This window comes from Canis lupus, chromosome 4, assembly GCF_048164855.1.
Source record: "Canis lupus baileyi chromosome 4, mCanLup2.hap1, whole genome shotgun sequence".
In the NCBI taxonomy this organism is placed as follows: Eukaryota; Metazoa; Chordata; class Mammalia; order Carnivora; family Canidae; genus Canis; species Canis lupus.
This window is the reverse complement of record NC_132841.1, coordinates 35,592,983-35,605,341: the sequence shown is the minus strand read 5'-3', so window position 1 is coordinate 35,605,341 and position 12,359 is coordinate 35,592,983. Positions and strand designations below refer to the sequence as shown.

At 64.7% G+C, this 12,359-nt stretch overlaps 1 protein-coding gene across 3 annotated transcripts in view; it reads left to right on the top strand.

Moving 5' to 3' along the window:
- The window catches only part of ANTXRL (ANTXR like), a 31,193-nt gene extending 20,676 nt beyond the window's left edge, over window positions 1-10,517 (top strand). Inside the window, exons 10-17 of one of the 3 annotated variants that reach the window (XM_072823912.1) lie at window positions 772-870; window positions 1,839-1,908; window positions 2,431-2,521; window positions 3,987-4,169; window positions 5,400-5,438; window positions 6,446-6,532; window positions 7,257-7,334; window positions 10,053-10,517. In XM_072823912.1, coding sequence (XP_072680013.1) covers window positions 772-870; window positions 1,839-1,908; window positions 2,431-2,521; window positions 3,987-4,169; window positions 5,400-5,438; window positions 6,446-6,532; window positions 7,257-7,334; window positions 10,053-10,262 — 857 coding nt within the window. In that variant the 3' untranslated portion in view covers window positions 10,263-10,517. The remainder of the gene's footprint in view (window positions 1-771; window positions 871-1,838; window positions 1,909-2,430; window positions 2,522-3,986; window positions 4,170-5,399; window positions 5,439-6,445; window positions 6,533-7,256; window positions 7,335-10,052) is intronic. The other 2 variants (XM_072823913.1, XM_072823914.1) reach the window with 2 other exon arrangements.
- Window positions 10,518-12,359: the final 1,842 nt, after the last annotated feature.

The window sequence follows — 12,359 nt, the reverse complement described above, 5'->3', positions numbered from 1 at the left end:
CGGGGAGGTGGGGGGAGGCCTGAAGTCCGGGCAGCAGGCAGACGACTCGGAACCCCGCCCTGGTCCTCGGGCGGCACAAAGCCCAGAGGCCAGCGGCCCTGCAAGGCCCTGCTGGTGTGCAGCCTGGGGAGTCACCGAGCGAGGGCAGAGTGAATCGCGGGGACGTACTGGGCCTGCTGGGAGCTGTGGCCAAGGTGGGGGCTGACCGCCCGGGGCTCCCCAGAAACCCCTCCGTCACCTGCTGGTTCCGGACCAGGCCCTAAGCGGCCCTTTCTGGCCTCCCTGCTTTTGGCTTCAGCCCTGGGGGCTGCTGGCGACCCCAGTATGTCGTGCGTCCACATGGAGGGGAAGCACTTCCCTAACCCCAGGTGGGGGGGTGAGGGTCCTTGTGGCCTGGGGGGCGGGGGCGCAGGGGAAGTGTAATCCTCAACAGACTTCCAGAACTGCGGCTGAGACAGGACTTCTCTGTCCCCAGTGGATTCCTCTGTGGGGTCCCAGATCATAGCATAAGCAGAGGAGGCTGGGAGCCTTTAATGGGCTCCAAGGGTCAAGGGTGAGTGTGAGTCCCCCAGGAACCTGGGGCTCCCTCGGTGCTCAGAGTGGACCTTGGTGGCACCAGGTGAGAATCCGGCCCCGGGGAGAAAACACATCTTGTTTGGGCTTCTGTGCTTATTCACAGACACCCCTCAGTTCCACCTGGGGGTCGTGTGTTATGTGAGCCGAGGACCTTCAGTCCCACCTCGCCCAGAGGTTTGATCGTTGACTTTACAGAAAACTATGAACTGATGGTTTCTGGAAGAGGCTTTAATAATGCAAGGAACCCGGAGGAAGTTATTTGTAGATTCATTTTCACGGATAAGAAATTCTATGGTAAGCAGCCCCCTTGGTGCCTGCACGTGACACATGCCCACCCCCCCCCTGGGGGCTGCCTCCCCCCGGGCTGCCCTCCCCCAGCCGCCAGGCCTCCGGAGCCCTACTGCCCTCTCACTGTGGACATGGTGAGCATAGGGCTGTGTGTGTAGTGCCAGGGTCCCCTGCTGGGAACCTGGCCACCTGGACCCGAAGCTGGGCGGTCAGCCCCCAGCAGCACCACAGCCTCCTGGAGCAGGGCTTCACCCCTGCCAGGGGGCTCTGGCTGCCACCCATGCCCAGAGCTGCGCGCCCCTCCTGCCCGGAGCGGCAAGGACCCCAGGCCCAGGGCTCCCTCGGGGCCAGGTGCACGGGGCTTCCCAGGAGGGTCTGCAGGGTCCCGGGGTTGAGAGAGGGCGCCAGCTGCCAGGCCCTGGCCCCGGGATCCTGGTGCTGGCTGGGTGGCCTGAGGAAGCCACGAGCGGTAGGCAGATGTGCCCTCAGCGTGGAGGGCGAGTGGCCCTCCCCAGAGGTGGGGCTGGGGCCCCCGTGTGTGCTGCCCAGCTCCCCCAGTTAGCCCCCCCCCCCCGTGGCCATTGGACCCCAGTATATGGTATTCAGGGCCCTCTAGTCAAGCCAGAGCTGCCTCCGGCTGGCACGTCATTGCAGGTCGGCGTCTCCATGGGGTCAGCCTCCCCTTCCCCTCTTGGGGCCTCCCAGGGCTTCTTGCTGTGGCAGAACTTGTCATTCTGCACTTGTCACTCTTTTGTTCTTGCTTATCTCACAGTCCCTCTCTCTCCAGGCCCTCCCAGGCGAGGTCCTTGGGAGCGAGCCCTTTCCCTTCCAACCGGAGCACTGCCTGGGGCCTGGTGCACCAGGGGGAGGGGGGGGAAGGGCAGGAAGAGAGCCGGTGTGTGCGCCAGAGAGTGAGCTCTGGGAGGAGGGGGACAGCCGCAACCACTGAGTGTTCCTTCCTGATTCTCTCGTAGATAAAAAAGCGACCACTATGGATGACACCACCGTGATGTGCCCAGGAGTAACAATAGACAATCCAGATGAGTAAGTACTCAAGTGGGCCTCACCATCGTTGCCCTGAAGTAGGTGGAGGGTGGAGGCCCCTCTGGAGGCAGCACGTGTCCCTGTCCTGAGGCTCAGGGCCTCCCCCACACTGTCTTGTTGGTCACATGACCTGCTCAGGGATCTGCTGTGCCCCGGCCTCCCCTGAGGAGCGCAGATACAAGACTGATGCGCCCAGGGACCATACCCCTGCTCCACACAGCTGTTTGCAGCTAAGCCAACAATTGTGTAAACGGAGAGGAATCAGGTGACACCAGGCCACTACCTCTGGAGACTTAGTGCATGGCCTCGAGGGCATCAGACCCCACACAGGGCTCCTCATGCCTGGTCAGGGTTCACTGTATGGGTTGACCCCCACTTCCCCTGCCAGGTGCTCCCCGGGGACCCCAATGCCTAACGACCAAAGTCACTACACTGAGAGGAGCTGTGGGCCGTGGTTTGGGCCCAAGTGCAAGAACTGTCTCTCTGGGTTGCTCGTCACTTTCCGAAATTTCTGTTCTTTAGGGTGGTCTTCGTTGAAGTTAGCCTGAATAACGGCATCAACTTCATCAAGAGCAATGCTAACATCACCAGCAAGAACTGTGTGACTGCCAGGGTAAGTAAGGCTGCAGCCTCTCTCCTGGGCTGTTCAGAGGGCCGCGCTGCAGGAGCACACACCCGGGGAGTCAGCAGGGCTCATGACCGAGGACCTGGGGGAGTGGCTGGTGCAGGCCCCCTGGGGCCCCCAGCGCTTGGTCAGCAAGCTGTCTCCACACTCAGGCTGGAGCTGCCCTAGAGCGCCCCACGAGAGCTCCCCACGCGCACCCCCTCTGCAGGCCCTGCAGACATTCTGTGAGCCAAGGGTCCTGGGGGCACAGGAAGGGGACGGTCAGAGCTCCGAGCAGACTCTAGAGGTGGTGCTGAGGCTGTGACACATGCTTGCCGCCCCCCCCCCCCCCCCCGGTCACCTGCCCCGGCCCAGGCTAGTGCCAGGGAGCTCGGGGCCCCACCCTGCATCCTGGCTGGGCGCTGTGTGTGAGGGGCCGAGTCCAGGACCTGGGGGACACTGGGGCACTGCAGGCCCAGGCCCCAGGCAGAGGTCTGCGGGGGGGCCAGCCGCGGGCCTGTGCAGCCCGGGTGTGTTTCCAGGGCGTGTGGGCAGCTGCTGACAGCCCCAAGCCCAGGCCCGCGTGGGGCACCCCTGGTCGTTTGGCAGAGGGCCTCAGCGTCCCCCGCCTCTGCGGCTTTCTCATGTTCCTCTGCGCCACCTGTCCTGACCTCTGAAGACCCCTGCTGTCCTGCCACGGGGGGAAGCCCCAGGGCTGCGTGGAGGGCCGGGGGCTCTGCTCAGGGACAGGCCCATGGAAAGGAAGGTGCCGCTCCAGGTGCCCGCTCCTCAGAGCGGCAGGTCATGTGGGCACAGGGGCAGGGCAGTGGGACGTGGTCGACAGTGTCAGTGGGGAAGACCGTCCCTGGGAGGAGGGCGGCCGTGCCCTATTGCCACCACAAAGCATCCAGTGCTGGTCCGGGAGGGTCCCGGCAGTGCCAACAGGCCCCTGACTGAGTCTGCACAGTGCCCGCACCTGCCCCTCAGAGCAACCCGCCCCCAGAGCCCGCCCTCGGCAGGCACATGCCCCGGGGACTCAGGAGGAGCCACAGTTCCCCGCAGCCCCACAGGCCCGACCCTGCCTCCCCTCAGCCGCCCCATCCCTGGGGCTCAGACGCACTCCCCACTCGCTCCCTGGCCCTGGGAAAGCAGACCACTTGGCTCCGGGCAGGGCCACGCCGCCGTCAGCCGAGGCACGCAGGGAGTACTGTCCTTGTCACAGCACAGAGGCCCTGGATCCCCTGTCAGGCTGCGGGGCCCAGCCTCTGAGCGGGGCCAGCGGGGCCATCTGTGGCTCAGGGCTGCCAGGGTGCCTCAGGGTCCAGCCCAGCCTCCTGGTGCTCTGTGCTCTCTGCAGGTGGGGAAACTTGAGGCCAGTGGGGCAGGCAGGCGGGAGGTGACTGCAGGGTACAGGGCTTGCGCCCCCAAGCCAATCACACCCACCCCGGGCCTCTGACACCTGTGCTGTCTGTAGGATGTGCCGGTGGAAGTGCCAACTGGTATTCCTCCAATACCAACTCCGCACATCGATCTTCCCACTACGCCTGCCACCTCAAATATGCCAAATGTCAATCCTCTGTGCCTGGCTCTGCTCCTGCTGGCCCTGCTTTTACTGCCATTCCTTATCTGGTGCTGCTGGCGACATTGCTGCAAAAAGGTGAGTGTCATCTGGGACACAAGGCCATCTCCTGGGACAATGCCAACAGCTCGAGGACTCAGCCCCTCACCCCTACCCCCACCCCGAGATCCGCCCATGGGCAGGTTCCCATCAGCTCCCAGGTCATCACATGAGCATACGGAGGCACAGACTCGCTTCTATGCCAAAGCAGAGACTCCGCCCCCATCTAAGGCTCCACCTGCCTCCTGCGTGTCTCTGCAAGTGCCTGTGAGCTGCCCTGGCTGCTGGCCACTGCAGGGCCCGGGCCCCAGGGAGGCCTCCCAGCAGCCCGGCTTCGGGAGGACTCGGGCCCCAAGCTCCAGAGGAGGCCTCTGGTGCTGAGGGAAAGGGCCGGGTCCTACGGGAGGCACTGAGGGCCCCGAGGGGGGTCTTGCTGGCCAAGAGGATCCCTGGCCTCTGAGGCACTGAGCCCCGGACACCCACGGCGTCTCTGCCTGCGTCCCCCGGGTCCGGCCTGTCTTCTTCAGCCATCACTAAGGGCCAGGGTGCGGGCCCCGTGCTGGGCACCCGAGACAGGACTGCAGCTGCTACCGGCCGGGCCCCCAGGAGCTCACCGCCTGGTGTCTGCCCTGCTATTGGTACCTGGGGCTGGAGGGCAAAAAGGTCACCTGCAGGGGTGTGGCAAGCAGAGCCCCAGCAGAGGACAGGCAGTGGCCCCAGGGGGGAGCGGGGCAGACACCTGGCTGCTGGGTTTGCTTGCCAGGCCCGGGGCCTGAGCAGGTGCAAGGGGAGAAGCAGCAGAGGGAGGCGAGGACAGAGCACAGCAGCAGGACAAGGCGTCCGTTCCCCTGCTGCGAGGGGTGTGCGGGCACGGAGAGGGCGTGGGCGCTGCCATCCCACAGGGGAGGCCGGAGAGGAGGAGGGCTGCGGGTGGGAGGAGGGGGAGCAGGTGAGAGCTCCCATCTCCCGTTATGGACAAGCTGCTGACCTAACCACTGGCTGGTTTCCTCTGCGGGGAAGGACCAGGCGCCCAAGGGCGTGTCTCCCAGCCCAACCTCCAGCATGTCCCGCCCCCTGATGCCCGGGGAGCCTGAGGCTCAGGGCGGTGCAGCGGCTGGGCCGAGACCCGCAGGCACGGGGTGGCAGAGGGCTTCCCGGAGCCCCCTGCTGTGCCCCCCCCCCCCCCCGGCTGCTGAGCAGGGCTCCTGTGTGACATGGAGCCGGCCCCGCACGCCCCCAGCCCGCGCTCCTGTCTCTTTGACATTCCAGCCTTGCAAGGAGCTACCAGCAGTGCAGATAATACAAAGGGTAAGTCTGCCGTTGGGCCTGATGGTCAGCGTGCCCGGCACCCACGCCGACCTCTGCCCAGGGGCTCCTGCTGCCTGTGGGACCCTGCGCCCCGGCCCCACCACCTCCCAGCTACCTGTAGAGAGGGCAGCAGAGGGGGCCTGGGGAGGACTCGAGGACCCTAGCCCTTCCCCAGTCAGCGGCGTGGCTGCTCCAGGGCCTGCGCCCCGAACCCACACTGGAGGTAGTCTGCAGCAGCAGGCACAGTGACCCAAAGAAACGGGGCTTTGTCACTTCCCCACAGACAACGTGGGGCACTGCTGCCCCAGGTCTCATGTGAGTTTTTGGGAAAAGAGCCTCTGGCCTCAGGACCAGATCCCCACTTCGGCTCTGGTATATGTCTGGCTGCATTTCTTTGATCTCCATCCCTGTCCCCTGGCAGGAGAGGGGCTTGGCTGGGGTTGGACGTCAGGGACCGCAGGTGGGAGGTTGGAGGGTGTGTTACCTGGCATCCAGCTGTGAGGCAGGCCCCGCCCAGGTGAGCACAGAGCAGGGGCAGGGGAACAGGTGGCGGATCCCCAGGCAGGGGCCCAGGCCAGCCCCAGGAGAAGTAGTTGGGTGGGGACACCGCGTCCTGAGCAGGGCACCTGAGCCTCTGAGCTGGTAGGACACAGGCCTCCCTGCCCGGGGTGGTTCAAGGACAGGGTGGTGTCACCTGCTGAGAATGGAGCTGCCTGGGTCAGGTGGGTGCAGCCCGGTGCCCTGCACGTGCCCCCAACAGCCCTCCGCACCCACAGGCCCGAGTAGGCTTCACCAAGGGCAGCAGAAGCCGTGTCTGCAAACCAAAGCAGTTTGCTTGTTGCCCCGTTGAGAACACTGTCATCTGCAGGCTGCTGCTCGTTGGTCCTTGCAGGCTCCCTCACCCCGTTTTGAGTGACGAGTGTTTGACAGGTGCTGGGGCAACAGATGCCCTGTGTCTGCACCAGAAAGCTGCTGACCAAGGGGTAAAATGTGCGTTCTTCTCCTAGGAGCCCATGGGCAGATGTGTACAACCACCTTGCCCCACATTTATTGTCCCTTGTGCTTGCCAAGGAGGTGGGATGAGACGGATAGAGGTAAGAGGGGCTCTGGGGAGGGTGCTGTGACCCCCAGGCTACGCTGAGGGATGGGGCACAGCCAGGTCATGCATCCCATGAACCGTGGTTTTGAGGGAGACGCACTTTGTCACTTTCTGGGCACTGACCTGATCCTTTGCACCAGAAAGGGCACTTTCTGGGCACTGACCTGATCCCTTGCACCAGAGGGCAAAGGGCGTCGCGATCCTGGGGCCCAGGGTCCCCCTTTGGGCAGCCCTGGGTTTGCAGATGCGGATGGCTGGCTGCAGCCCACCCCTATTAAAAGTACCCAGAAATGCCAGCGGCACCTGTGAGTGGGAGTCTGCTGCGCAGGGTGAGGACAGAGCTGACGACATTGTCCTCGGGGCTCAGTGATGTGGGGAGACCAGGGCCTCCAGGAGGTCGGGGCCTGAAGGAGAGGTCCTTACGCCGGGACCTGCCAGGGCCCCCCATCCTTGAGGGGCTCCCGGCCCTGCAGGGGGCCCTGAGCACAGGGCTGGGGAGGCCCGGGTGCGCAGGATGAGGGGCACGTGCTCCAGGTCCCAGGGTCGTCTGTGACAGGCAGCGACACGGGCCCCAGGCCCTGCCCCCCATGGGGGCTGCGAGGCGACCTCAGCGTGTGCCCATGGCCAGGGCGCTCCAGGGTGTCACGCCAGGGAGGCTCCACGCCTCTGCAGGGCACCCCATGCCTTGGAGCTCCCTCACGGCCACGTCTGCTTTTCAGGGCAAACTGGACACCTTGTGTGACTTTGTTCAGTGCTGCAATCAGATGCCGTTGCTGTGGTGTCAGCCCAGGAGCAAGGTGAGCGGGCCCAGGGGTGCTCCCACGGGCAGGGGCATGTTTGCTCTTTGCCCATGACAGCGGCACGCTGGGTCTGTGGCTTGGGGCCCGTGTCTGGGCATCTGCCGACACAGGAGAGGTGGTGCCCTTGAGCTGTCCAGGCCAGTGCCGGGCTCCGCACTGGGAGCTTCTGACTTTGAGTGAGGGACTCGGTGTGTTGGGCTGTGGAGGGGGAGGCAGGGCCCTGAATGACCTGGGTGCTCACAGCAGTCGGTGCTTCTACTCCTGTTACAACGTCCAGACAATAGAGAAGCTCGGGGAGCGTATGTGTGTCCACTGTGCAGTGTGTTAGATGTGCGAACAGTTCTCCGCATCAGTATCTTACTCTCAGAATAAGCTGATCACAGACCTCAGGATGAAACAGGGCTGGACACAGAGGGGCCTTATGATGCATCCACGGGGAGGAGCCTCCTGCCACTGTGCCTTGGGGGCTCCCCAGGGAGGGGCGTGTGAGGACGCTGGGCAGGGCTCTACCCCTGCAGGCAGGCTGACCTTGACCCCTGTGCAGCCAGGGGCTGTGCGAGGGTCTCCAGCGATCACTGGGATGGTGATGCCAGTGGCTCCCCCGACCACATCCACAGCTCACAAGGTCGCACGCACACAGGCCGGAGCCTGTGCGGGGAGAGATGTGCATTCCTCGTGCAGCAGCAGCAAGCGCAGTGTGGAGCCGGTGCTCCAGAGCACCAGCCGTGGGGACTAGCAAGAGTGGCCTTTTGGGGGTCCCAGCGAGTCCCATGGCACTGAGCTAATGTAGGAAGTAGCTGGTCATTGCCGAGAGCAGCAAGTGGTCGGGAGGCAGAGAGGAAAGAGACCCCCCCTCACTGAGCCCCAGGCCACCTGCACCACCAATGCGAGGTCCCTGTGCCCTTCCGGGAGCCCCAGACCCCCGGGCCCCTCCTCCTCCCAGCCACCCAGGGATGGGCTTGGCGTAGGGGAGAGGATGGCCCTCGGCACAGGGTCCCCAGTCCTCTGATGAAGTCAGGTCCCACAGCAGTTCCTAGGTCTAAAATAATCTGTTCATGTTCTGGAGTAAATGAGCAGAAATAGAGGAGCTAGAAACACAAAAGATATCAATCTGTCCTCACAGCAGTGTACGAGGCACACATGTGACACAAGTGTCCTGACCTGTGATGAAAGCACAAGCTTTTATCACTGCTGGAGGAGGAGGTCTGAGAACTTGGCAGCCTAGACTCCATTGTAGCTCCACCCAGAGGACCTCACAGGCTTAGTTGTGCTTTAGTGGAATTGTGATGAGCGTGCTCAGGGAATTTGCTCAAACTGAGTTTAAGTTCACGTTAAAAAAAAAAAAAAAAGTTTCTTTTTAAGATTTTTAAAAATTTATTCATGAGAGAGGCAGAGACACATGCAGAGGGAGAAGCAGGCCCCCTGCTCTATATCAGGACCCTGGGTCGAAGGCAGATGCTCAACCACTGAGCCCCCAGGTGCCCCAGTTTAGGAATTTCCTTTTTTTTTTTTTTTTTTTTTTTTTTTTTAGTTTAGGAATTTTTGATGTGACCCTGGGGCGGGGTGATGAGCGTCCCACCAGATGACTGAGGCCCTGCCCATGGGCCTGAGACAGACTGACCACAGCGTCACAAAGGGATGCAGCCGCAGTGCTCAGGGGCCATGGACCTGAGTGTCCCCCGTTTGGTTCCGGAATGTGGTGTATAACAGGCGCCATTTGGGAATGGGTGGGCGTGGGCGTGTGAGACGGAGAAGCAGGGACAGCGGCCCCGGTGTCCGCAGCTCAGGGCTGCTTGGGTGCGAGCTGGGAGCCTGGGGCTGGGAGCACAGCTTGAGGTGGGAGCTGGGGCCCCTGCCGGGGCCGTGATTGTGTGTGGACGGGCCTAGGGGCATGCAGAGCCTGTGGGTACTCAGGGAGGGGAGCGTGGACAGGCCACTGGGACACAGGTGGCCCAGGAGGAGGGATGGGGGCAGGGCAAGGCCCTGAAGCTGAGGAGCCCTGGGGGGGAGGAGGCGGGGCGGCCCGGATGGCCGGTGGCGGAGTAGAGGTGAAGTTGTGGATAAACAATCCAGCGACTTGCTGGACGCAGACAGTGGGGACTCCCCAGGGTGCTCACCGTGCTGCGGGCCATGTGGCCCGGGCGCTCTACGATGGGCAAGGAAAAGCAGGAACACTTGCTTAGAAAAGACCAAGTGTGTGTCCTTGAGGCTCTGTAGAGGCTGCCCAGGGAGTGACAGGCGGCCAAGCCCTCGGCCTCGCTGTCCTGCCGGGGGCGTCCCCGCGAGGGGTCCTGACCCCTCTGGGCCTGTCGTTGGCTCCACATCCTAGGGGGTGCACCGCTGGGCTGGAGGCGCCCCAGGTTCCTTACGACCTGAGCCCCAGGGCTTTGAGGTACGATGCTCTGGTTGTGTTGCTCCCTGGGAGGGAAAGCCTGGCTGTTCTGAAGGGCTTGTCGGGGTTCTTCCAAGCATCAGTTGGGGTCACAGCAGCCTGTGCCCTTCGTGACTCACCCGGCCCCCAGCCGACACTCCGGGTGAGCGAGCACAGGACAGGTTTACAGATGCACCCGGTGCACCCACCCCATGCGGGGACTGGGGGGACCAGCAGGGCCGCCCACACCCGTCCAGGCTATGGTATCAGGAGCATCGTGGCCCGGCCTGCAGGCAAGTGCGTTGACAGTGGCTGCTCAGTGACAGTGTCTCCTCTTCCTGCAGCGCCGGTGCTTCAACTTCAGCCTCCAGCCCTGCAGGCGCCTGCCCTGTGGCCCCAGGATCTGCCTCCCGGCCCCCCAGGAGTGCTTCCCCCTCAGCAGCTGCTGCTCTCGGTACCAGCCCACCCCCCGCATCTGCTCCCGGCTGCCCTCCAGGATGCTGCCCCCGCCCCGCGCCCTCTGCGGAACCGCTCTGTCACTCCCGCCCCCGTAGCCCAGCCTCCGACACACCAAACCCCCAAGATTATTAAGAGCCCTTTGTGCACTAAATTAGACACCTGTATTGAGTCTTGGTTTACAGTCAGCGGAGCTGGAATTAGTTGCTGTTCCGCACAAGCCTGTTGCCTGCAGAGCATCGCTCCGCTGTCTGTAGTGCTGCTGCGGGGACACGGCTCCCCCCGCCCCACGGCCTGTGACGCCGGGGGTGGGGGCCAGATCCTGCTCTTCGAAAAAAAAAAAAGCCCCCAACGTCTCTGAAATATGAATATGATGCTGTCTCCTTCTCTAACGTTATGCAGAGTTTGACTAGTCTCACCTCCTTCACGGCACGTTCCCAGGTAGCCGGGGTGGGTGTCCCATGCCCTGAATGTGCCCTAGACGGAGACCAGCACGGAAAGCTCTGCGGCTGCCAGGCGGCAACTCCTTGCAGACACCCTGAGGTGTCGCTGAGCCTGTAGAGCTGCCCCTGCCGTCCCACCAGTCCTCCTACCCCCTGTTGACAGGAGATGAAAGTCCCTCCGCCTTCACCCTCCCATCCTGGCTGGTCGTAGTTACGGTTCCGGGTGGAATTCCTGGAGATGAGTGTAGGTCACTATGTCAGGCTGGGGTTTGTAGTCTGTATGGGGTTGACGGTCATTCTTTAAGAAATAAAAGGTTTTCTGGTAAGGCTGGTGTGTGCGTGGGGGGTGGCCGTCAGGGCGGCCCTGCGGAGCCCGAGACCCTGCAGCCGCGGCGGTGCCCCCCCACCATGGTCCCCGCCCCGCCTGGTGTGTGTCCGCTGCCCGGCAGGACAGGACGGAGCCGAGCAGCTCTCGCCACTTGGGGGCTCTGGCAGCGCGTCCGTTCCCCGCAGGCTGGTGTTGGGCTGCCCTGGGTACTGACGCCGGGCTCCGGGGGCTCCCGCACCTCGAGATGCAGGATGTGGACGCGGAGGCTTCAGCCCGCGGGGGGTGGGGGGGGACCCCGACGGGGGGAACCCCTGGGAGCGGGCTGCCCTCCTGGGGCGAGGACCCCTGGGGGCGGGGTGGGGCCGCCCAGGGATGGGGGCACCCAGGGGTGGGGATATCCTAGGGGCGGGGTGGGGACCCGGGGCGGGGTGGGAAGGGGGGGCGGGGTCTGCAGGCCACGCGCCCCTGAGCCCACAGTCGCGGCGTCCACGGCGGCCTGACTGCGGGGCCTCGGAGGCCCGGGGGGACGCCGGCCGCAGCCGCGGTGCGGGACACGCGGGGGGCGCTGCGTGTGCGGACGGAGAGGGAATTAGAGCCACGGCGGGCCCGGGCCAAGGGCGGCCGCTCGGTTCTGCTGCCGGTGGGCAGCTGCGGTCGCGCGGACCGGGACCGGGATCAGGACCTCATGGAAGCCAGGCGCGCGTTCACGGTGGAGGACGCCAGCCTCGGCCTCGCGGCCGCGGGAACAAAGCCCGTCGGTGCCCGGTCGTCCCTGAGCGGACGGGGCCGCCCGGCCCGCGCCCTGAGCCCTGACCCTCGGGCCCTGAGCCCCTACCCCGCGCCCTGAGCCCCGCCCAGAGGGTCTCAACCCACCCCCCAACGGTGTGAGGCCCGCCTAGGGCGGCACCTGCCATGGCTCCCGGGGCTCCGCCCGCAGAAGCAAGGGTGACATTCTTCTTGTCTCCGAGCGAAGGATGCAAAGCTCAGACGTTCCCTGGATGACACTTGGGGTCACGGGCGCAGACCCCGTTGGCGCAGAGTGGACGTGCCTGCCTGGGCCCACGGAGGTGCCTCTGCAGCCAGGGGTCCCCGCGGCGCGGGCCTGTGGGAACGTGCCCCAGCCAGCTCCGCCCTCTGGCACTTGAGGCCGGGGCAGCCCGCCCGACGGCCTGGCACTGTGCGGGCTCCATCCCCGCGAGCCCCGCCGGCGCGGCGCGGGAGTGAGCGGAGCTGAGCCGGGCCGGCCGCCGCCTGCAGCTGTGCCTGGGCGACCGGTACCCTCCGCTCCTACCGCTGCTCCCACCGTCCTCAGCTCCCTGATGCCCCAAGAAGGGGCCCGACCCTCAGGGCCGCACCTGCCACCACCTCCACCCAGGCCACCTCGTCTAACGCAACCACGGGTCTCCCGCCTGCGTGTCGTGAGT